At 38.1% G+C, this 10052-nt stretch overlaps 1 protein-coding gene across 3 annotated transcripts in view; it reads left to right on the top strand.

Moving 5' to 3' along the window:
• The first annotated feature begins 6491 nt into the window (after nucleotides 1–6491).
• hdac9b (histone deacetylase 9b) overlaps nucleotides 6492–10052 on the top strand; it is a 36457-nt gene continuing 32896 nt past the window's right edge. The window contains exons 1-2 of one of the 3 annotated variants that reach the window (XM_047811313.1): nucleotides 6492–6644; nucleotides 7440–7565. In XM_047811313.1, the coding sequence (XP_047667269.1) occupies nucleotides 6629–6644; nucleotides 7440–7565 (142 nt within the window). In that variant the 5' untranslated portion in view covers nucleotides 6492–6628. Of the gene's footprint in view, nucleotides 6645–7439; nucleotides 7566–7639; nucleotides 7771–10052 lie in introns of those variants that run through there. The other 2 variants (XM_047811312.1, XM_047811315.1) reach the window with 2 other exon arrangements.

Here is a 10052-nt window from a genome sequence, read left to right as displayed (position 1 = left end):
ATGAACCGGTTTCCTGTGCCAACAGGAAGAAGAACAGCGCTTTCTGAGCCTCTGAGACGTCCAACTGTAATTTGATTAGGCTTTTCATGTGATTTCATATGAGTGTCATATTTTTACTCCAAAGAGATGAGTGAAGGATGTGGTTATTGTAGTCTAAAGACTGTCTGTCCCTGTGGTTACAATGTCTGACTATTTAGGATAGTAAAGCTGACATTTCCTACAAATAACCACAGTTTAAAGTGCAGTGGCTCCCTCTAATGGCTTCAGGGATGCTCACTACACAAGAGCTGGATAGAGCAGTATTTCCACTTAGACGCAATATACTATGACTATTTGCTTGCTTTAGGAAGCCACACATCCTTATTCACATGCTAGAATCTACTGCTCTACAATAGACAGTATAAATGTAGAGAAATACAGTCCGGCAAATTTAAGAGAAACAGAAAGAATGAAGGAGAAGAGAAACAGAAAGAAAGAAGGACATGTTAAGAGAAACAGAAAGAAAGAAGGATTTGTTCATGTGGTTTGCTCACAGGAGCAACTAAACATTACGCGTCATTCATTTTTGCAACATTTTGGTGCAAAATCACATAATCATCTTGCACATAGGATGGCTGAATGTGACGGGGAATTTGAACATGGTGATTATTGGGAATACCCGAGTGATGAAAACAGACTGACTTACAACTAGACTAAGAGGAACCACAGGGAACACAAACCGCAGTAAAACAGGCCGCTCTGGACCGGAGTCAGCAATCACACTGGATATCTAGTGTTGCGTAAGTTTAACTCGTGTCAGTCCGAAACCATGACTAACTTCTGGCTGGTAGTGTGTTACTCTTAATACGTGGATTCTCAAGAAAAGGGGACATTTAGTTCTTAAGCCCTCTTCATGGCCTTTTATGGTCTTCATTATGGTTTTACTGAAGGAGAATCACAAAATGTTTGGACATTTTCAGACACTGACCTTCAGATTTATATCCAACACAGTCAATACTACTCTACATACATTTACTGTTTGTTCACTGTAGATAGTAAACAAATACAAGTGGTTAATGAAAGGTTTTATGAAGCATGGTGCTTAGTGTTTTGGGGTTTGAATCCTGTCTCCCAATGTCTGCATGGAGTTTGCATGCAGGGGGAAACAGGGTTTCCTCCTGTTTCCTCCCAAAGTAAAAGCTCTCTGCCTGTTAGAAATCTATGTATTTTGTAGATCTGTATTTGGCTTTTTGTTTTTTAAGCTTTCCAGTCTGACAAATGGACTGAATAACTAATTTTGGATACTGGTTGGAAAGTCATCACAATAATTTTCCGTTATTCTGCTGAACTGTGAAACATTCCATGATGCTGTAAGTATGAATCACACACAGGGTTTATAATGAAATCAGTGGAGTGGTACAATGTATGTCAGATTATGACCTAAATCCAGGTAATAATACTAGGCTGTCATTGTGTACAGCTTCAAGAAACAACTTTGTTATGTCTGTATTATTTTTCTCTCTCAGTGGTGAATCATTTTCACCCACAAAAGGCAACAATCGGGTACCTACCCTACACTTGACACCAGTTTACTGTCGGAAGTGATGAGTACAGAATGTAGAGGGAAAACACCTACGAGCCGAGCTACAATCTCACAATCTTTACTTCAACTTGGGAGATTCCCAGGCTGTCATTATGAGAAATAGCAAACAGCTGGAAAGAAGACATCATAGACGCTCTCTCTCTCTCTCTCTCTCTCTCTCTCTCTCTCTCTCTCTCTCTCTCTCTCTCTCTCTCTCTCTTCCTTTCTCTCTCTCTCTCTTTGGCTGACCACAGACCATTATGTCTCTCTCAGCTACTCCAATAGAATAGACACGAATCAAACCAGAACACTAATGACACACTCCACCAGTGTACAGAGGACACCTTTGATTACCACGTTACACATGTGAAGCAAAACACAGGGCCTCCATTGTTCAGAAGAAGGGGATGAGCAGGCCGTTCCTGATGCGGTGTGAAGACATTTATATACAGATCAAGCAGAGCTGCGGAGGAGCACGAGACTGAAAGGAATGCATTTGAAGTGACACATGAAATTGTGAATATCCCCAACAGCTGTGGATTTATGACAATGACAAATCTGCATAAAATTGGAGCTAATGGTGTGTCCATCCACCTTCTGGAGAGATAAAAGTGTCCCTGTCCTCCTGCTAACCCAGTAGCCATCAGTAGTTAGATGGCTGGTGTTCTCCTTGCTTTCGGCTGCTTTGACATGTCATTTATAATATTAAACTGAACTGTGTGTTTGAATTCTGTGAAATGTTCTTTTATGGTTGATAAATAAAATTGAGCTGTTTTTGAAGTCCACTAGCATGTAAGCAAACCTGTGTTCTGTTCATACTTCAGACAGAAGGGGGCAGTATTCCTCTTCCTGACGTCCAACTTAAAGTGTGAGCAACTGGTGTGTGTGTGTGTGTGTGTGTGTGTGTGTGTGTGTGTGTGTGTGTGTGTGTGTGTGTGTGTGTGTGTTCTCACCATTTCAACTCTTTGTTCACTGTTTCTGTAAAAAAAAAATGAAATCGTCATGATTCAAGCACTTGTCAAGCACTCTGTCCAGGGTGTATCCTGCCTTGATGCCCGATGACGCCTGAGATAGGCACAGGCTCCCCGTGACCCAAGAAGTTCGGATAAGCGGTAGAAAATGAATGAAAGAATGATTCTATAAAATGTTAGATGATTGATTTAAAAATAAGGAAAAAATACATTTTTCATTTTGTAGCATATTCATGTTGTAGCATGTCTTAGCATGTTTGCCTCACACCTCCAGGGTTAGGGGTTCAATTCACACCTCTTCCCTGTGTGTGTATTTGTGAGGATGTATTTTCTACCTGGGATTCCGAGGTTCCCTCCAGGTACTGTAGTTTCCTCCCTTAGACTAAAGAAATGTACCCACAGCAGAGTTTTCTTCACTAAATTATCTGTAGTGTGTGTGAGATTGTGCCCTCTGTTGTTTGACCCCTGTCCAGGGTGTCCCCCATCTTGTGCCTCAAGTAAAAGAATAAACATTTCTCAGATACCCCTATCCAGAGTGACTTACATGTTTATCCCATTTTATACAACTGAGGGTTAAGGGCCTTGCTCAGGGGCCCAGTAGTAGTAGCTCAGTGGACCTGGGATTGAACTCACAACCTTCCGATTGGTAGTCCAGCACCTTAACCAGTAGGCTAGCTTATCCCCACGACTGTCTGTGACTCTGTATAGGATAAAAAATATGGATGGATGGATTTTTAGTGGGATTTTCTTTTGCGTTTAGCACTTCTAGTATTTGAGCTCAACAATTTCTTGGCACTAACGTAGAACCAGAACCAGCACTAACCAACCAGTACTACAATAACGAGTTGCACCTCCTTGGTTTCTGCACAGTGCACAAAAAGGCCGTGGGGAAATGTTTAGCCTCAGCCGGAAAGTCTGCTCCAGACACAATGCGGAGCCAGAATAAACACTACTGTGGCATTCCTCCACCTGCACAAACCAGCAAACCCTCTCTCCCACTCCTCCAACATGTCCTCAGCGCAATAAACTACGCCATTCATTACACCACTCACGCTCTTTTTACAACGAGACAAAAATGCTGCATGATTGAGGATGGAATGGAATGTGTGCTGATCAGATTTATTTCATTTATGCTTCTTGTGGACCCACTGAGACATCAAACTAAACGAGGGAGTAGGAGTAAGCTTCGGGACTGAGGGACAGGAATGCATAATTTTCATGAGAGAAATGCAACTAGCAGTGACATAGACACAAAAAGCTCTTGATTAGAGATAAAGACATGAAGAACAGACTTCTGAGTCAACACGTGCCAGACATTAATGGGACTCATGCACAGAGCCGAGAGATCAGTCCTGAACCTTAGCCAATAATCACAAAAGCACACAAAGCACATCAGTAATGGAAGTTAAAGATTAGTTATTTGCTTATTTTTGCTTAAAATATCGTGCAGAAATTTCAACACAGCGTTGCTATTTTGTTTTCAGCACCTAATTACAATTTCATGTCTTTAATGTTTCAGTTTAAAGTTGATGTTATCTATGCAGCTGTGTTCTCTAGCCTGATATGTGAGTGTTTGTGAGATACTGAGTGGGTTTTTTTTTTCTGGGGGAATCAGAGGATCAATTTCCATGATCATATTTTGAATGTATCATTTTTCAGCAGCCAAGCCTGTCAAAATACTTTAATTTAAGACTTTGTTTCAAGATTATTTAACATGAATCAATATCATTATTATTTGTGGTGTGTAGACGTGCAGTTTTGTGTTAGATGGACATTTTGTAGAAAGTGTTATCATGGTTCTATAGTAAATCCTAGCTAATCTGTAGCTTGCTAGCTAGTTGCTCGGGAAAAAGACCACAATTATTGTAGTCTCTTAATGCTGTGTTCACATCGTTTCATTTTCATTTCATTTCACGCGATCCATGGCAAAGAACACATAGTTCTTCTCCTTTATCTCTTATCAAATGATGCAGATGATCCCAGATTAACGTTATTACTATGGCAACCAGTCGAAAGAACACCTACGCACGACTTCATAATACAGAAACTGGCAACCTTCTGCAATAAAATCATTGTATGTGATTGTATCTTAAGAATGTACCTAAAGTATTTTAAAGTAAGAAACTCTTGACATTAAAATAATCTGATCTGAGCTAGGAGAAGGCTGTAACTACAACAAATCATAAATGCAGTCTTGCATTTTTATTTTAGTATTAATAATTTACAAGCTTAAACAATCAACCACCAAGATCCGTTTCTGACAAATAAACGCTATTATATACAGTTTCTTGCTATTCTTGTAATTTGTACACTAAGTGTCACATGCTATTCCTTTGGTACAACAAAAATCCTGCTTATGCTAGCCGGGAAGAGAACATGCAGGTCAGAGAGATCCAAAATGCTGATAGATGTAAATATTTCACATACTCAGAAGACATAAAGCTGATTAACCTTAGAGAGAAATACAATCCAGGAAATTTTTGGCATTGCACATCATGGAAAAAACATCAAGTTTTTCTAGAGTGAAAATATCCTGCATGCTGTGATGTTATGCTTTGTTCCACAACAGGGCAATAAGCTACTGATATGCTTTTAATTATAAATTTATCCCTCTGATCCTTTAGCAAAAGAAAGTACACATGAAGATTCGTCTCTGTTGTGGTAACTAGGTGAAGGAGCCACTTAATATTTATTTGTCTTCAAACAACATCTAAAGTCCTACGGATCTTAAACTAGACAATACAAACTGGTTTGTCTGTGTGCTTTTCTCGCTATGTTTCCTCCCCAAAAGAGCTTTTAGACTGATGGTGTTTTTAGTCCATGACCTAGTGACCCAGTATCATGATGTATTTATTGATAGAGACTTCAAAGTAAGTCAAAGTAAGTTCTGTAAGTCACCCGGGATTATGGTCATCTGCCAAATGACATAAACCTAAATGCAAATGCTATTACAAAGGACACGATTGTCAAAACAAACCCCAATAAACCATAAAATGTCAACGCAAACTGGAATAGATCGCCTGTGTGCTGATATTAAATCAGTAAGACTAAACTGTAGTTCGCTTAGTAGGCCACACTCTGGCTTAATAAAATGCTTAAATCAAACTGTTTATTTTAATGATGTATATGCTAATTATGAACAAAAAGAACAAAATAAACCTCAATCTGGCCAAAAGTTTGTGGACACCTGATCATCAATCACACCCATATGTGGTTCTTCCAAAAATGTTGGCACACAGTTGGAAGCACACAGTTGTACAGGATGTAGAGGTACAATTTCTCTTCACTAGAATTAAGAGTTTTAAACCTGTTCCAGCATGACAATGCCCCTGTGCAAAAAAAAAAAAAAACGAGCTCCATGAAGACATGGTGTGTTAAGATTGGAGTGGAAGAACTCAAGTATCCTGCAAGGAGATCTGATCTCAACCCCACTGAACACCTTTAGGATGAACTGGATCACTGACTGCACTCCAGCATCAATACTCACCCAACATTACTGCCTGACCTCTAAAATCTAGTTTAAAGCCTTTCCAGAAGATTAGAGGTTATTAATAATGACAAAGGAGGAATGAGTTTGGAAAAATGATGTTCAAAAATGACACATGAGTTTGATGAACGGTTGTCCACACAGTTTCGGCCATGTAGTGAGTTTCTGGGAGAAAACCGATGAGAAGAAATGAACTAGTATTTCTAGGGATTCTTGATAAAATATCTCTGAATATCCTCACATTAGCATGGTGGGCTGTGACACTCTTAAGTGTGAGTTAGTGAACATGTAGTGAGTGAGAAGCAGATTATGACTCACTCTCCACATGGCTAGTGTTTCATATCTGTCAACTCACCATAAGGCTGTGGAAAAAAGGGAATTACTAAACTTTCGCATATAAACCTTTTTAACAACAGCAAAAAAAACAACCTGATCCTCCATATGCTCACAGGATATTCACTTCCTCTGGAATCTACTGCGTGACTTGCTGCATGGCCGAGTTGTGACAGACCATGTGTGGTTTGAAAGCATGACCTTTTGAGTTCATAATGCTGAAATGAGAAGTGAAGCATTTCACTCCAAGGGACACTGACTTGGTATACGGATGCCATGAGGAAGAAGGAAGGTAAGTTGTTCACGGGATTTTGACTTTTGTGTCTTTTACATCATTTAAGTATATATAATAATTATATAATCTATATAAATACCTTCCTTCCTAGTGATAATGTGAACTGAGTATACTGAGTGAACTGAGTAGACAAAAGACAGTCAGATAAACATATAAGTAGATAGAGAGAAGTGAAACGGAGTACAAAATTTAATCCACAGCAATATGTTCATATATAAAATGATGTATTCTGCAAACAGCAAGCTATTAAGTGGAGCTGATGCAAACATCAGATCCTAAAAATAACATAAAATTAAAATTTCACCTCAAAAATGAATGAATTATTGGCAACATATATCTGTTTTTAAAGTTATGTCCAGGGAGCCAAAGGGGTCTGTCCATGTTTATTATTTATTATTACTTTATTATATTATTCTATTTATAATACATGTTTATCGTGGTTTATCATGGAATTTTGTCATAATGATAGTTTATTATCTGGACACATGAATGGTTTTAAACCAAACCTAAATAACGCTAAAACAAGTCTATAAATTATGTCCTAATTTAATGTGTTCTATCAGTAGAAAAGTCAGAAATGTAAAAAACTCTATGACTTGAATACACAGACAAAATATAGCCATACATACAATATTTAAAAAAGAATGAAATCCATGTAATATATCTGTATTGACCGAATCTTTGGAAGGTCCTGAATATGCTATTTACATAAAGTTTAAACTAAACCAACCTACTAAACCAGCTTGTATACATGATCTTGAAACTTGTTCCATGGTTCAACTGTGTGTTTAGATAAAGGAGAACAGAAATATGAGGAGGAGCACAGGCCTCTGCGAAGGACACAATCTGATGTAGCAGTGATAAGGGGGAGACACGTCTACCCTCGCTCTCTGCCAGCTGGATCACACTGGAGAAATGGTACTGGTAGTGGTCCAAACACTGCACAAACACTGCACTGAAGTAGTCCTATTATAGCACTAAGACTGAGATATGCTTCAGATTGTGTATTTTACTCACGGATAGATCCATAACGTACGTATAAAATGGATTTTGAGGTGAGATTGCTAAGTTTACATGATACACAGTATCACAGAGACGCTATCAGCGGGTTTTGGTGGCTAAGGTTCGTAAGTTCATTCGTTCATTCATTCATTTATTCATTTTATTGTCATTTATTTATTCTTTTTTGAGTTCCATGCCTGTCACTTATCTATGCCATTTTAGGCCCCAACTGGTGTGAAAATGTAATTTTAACTCATTCTGTGCAGAAGACTATATTACCAATGTCTACTTCCTTATTTGTTTGAAAGAGCTTATTTGTGTTCCTTTTTAGAGGGAAACTTGGACAGGGAAGTGTGATAGTCTAAAAGAGGAAATGCTGACATTTCTGAGCAAGCCTTTCCAAATGGTATTTTTATGAGGTGGCTTTAGGGAGCTTCCTGTTTTTGACTCTAAAAAGAGGATTGCTTTTGTAGTGTGCCTAAAACCTGCGCTGATTTCTCAGAAATGAGGTGAGAGTGATGTGATGAGTCACTGTTGTGCAAACTAAGACGCATGATTGAGCATTATATGAAATTGAACCATGGATGTTTGGGAAGTCAGTTGTTTCACCATTACTGTATTTGCTACTCTCGCTTTTTCCCCCTATCGTCTATTTAAACACATTTTTCTGTTTAAGAACAATACCATAATTCTAAGACCATTTTCAAATCAATGACTTCTTTCTTTTGCTGTTCTATAGAAAGGAGGCTAATATACTTCATATGAGCTCAGGGAAAACTTATGACCCTGTTGACTAATTTTAGCTCCAACCCATTTGGAGATCAGGCAGCCTGAGATGGAAAGAGCATTATTGTGTTCCTTATTGAGGGCCATCCTAGATGTGACGCAGCACTGTTGTCTCTAAGCAACCACTTCAGATGCTTTAAAGCCACCTGAATTTCAATAGCAGTATGTTGATACAGCGGCTATATCCAATCCCTGAAAGGAGTCGCTCAAACAACAACAACAAAAAAAGTTTTTTTTTTACTTTTTCTTTTTTTTTTGTGCATTGACTATTTCAGTCTTGATATACAGCCTATAGTTTTTTTTTGTAATGCCTTCTATTCTACACAAAGCAAAAATGACTATCTAGTATTTATTTAATTATTTATTTATTTATTATACAGGGGTAGAATATAAAAATATAAAAAATATAAAAGTCTCAAAGGACGTACTTTGAAGGCATACTTAATGCTGTCGAAGACTTAATACTGCAGGAGATACTATTTGCTTTAAGTACTCATTAAAGTGACGTGCACTGTAGGTAAAATTTAAGTGATACTTGAATAATTTATTTTAGGATGATTAATGGTTTTGAAAATGTTCACCTTTAAAGTTTCTTGACAACTCTATATTAGCAGATCCTAACACACAGCAGAGATTGTAGTGATGTGTGAATAGGAAAAATAGCATGTTTTTCAAACATAAATGGAATCCTTCAGTTCAACAATGAAAAAGCAGAAAGCCGAAATTTGATCTTTAGAGGACAGAGGACAACCACAAAGGCTCCTTTAATGGAATAAATATGTCAATTTTTCTGTTCAATTTCTCTGTTATTTTCTTACACATTTTGGTTTGTTCTTTGGAATTTGTCATTGCTCCAGTTAATGCTTTTTGTTTTTTAGTATGTCGTACATACAAACTGTATTATTTATTCCTCTAAGATATGAAAATGCAAGGTGATCTCCTGTGCACAACTCTCTTCATGTAATTTCCCAGGTTTTTGATATGAATTAGATCTGGCCAATTCCAAAACATTGATCTTTTGAAGCCATTCCTTTGTTGAGTTGTGTTTGTGGTTTGGGTCCTTGTCATGTTGGAAATCATTCTTTATCTTCAGCTGTCTGACAGAGGCCTGCAGGTATTGTACCAAAAATAGATTGGAATTTGGAGCCATCTGTAAATCCCTCCCTGTTGACTAGAGCCCCAGTTCGAGCTGAACAAACGCTTTATTACATGATGCTGCCACCACCATGCTTCACCATGAGTATGCTATTATGGCCAAAATGTTCTTCCTTGGTTTCATCAAACCATGACACCTTTTGCCATATGATTTAGGGTGATTTCGATTTTTATGCAATTCATTTGACTGAAATAATTGCTTTCTGAAGCTTTGGCATTTATTGCCTTACCACTCTAACAGAATTATATCATGCAATAATAAAATGAAGCACGAACAAAAATGCTGGCCAAATGGATATGTTTTGCTCTAGGCCACGTTTACAACGACTCTTTTGTGCCATCATTTTTGAGCCAGGAGGTACAGCTATTAAGCATCTGATTGGAGAAACAGGCACTGAAGGTGTGACCGCCTGAGTGCCATCGTCTTTAGGGCCAAGGTCATCTCGCTCAATGACTGGACAA

This window comes from Tachysurus fulvidraco, chromosome 3 (assembly GCF_022655615.1).
Source record: "Tachysurus fulvidraco isolate hzauxx_2018 chromosome 3, HZAU_PFXX_2.0, whole genome shotgun sequence".
Lineage (NCBI taxonomy): Eukaryota > Metazoa > Chordata > Actinopteri > Siluriformes > Bagridae > Tachysurus > Tachysurus fulvidraco.
This window is presented reverse-complemented; position numbering and strand designations above follow the sequence as displayed.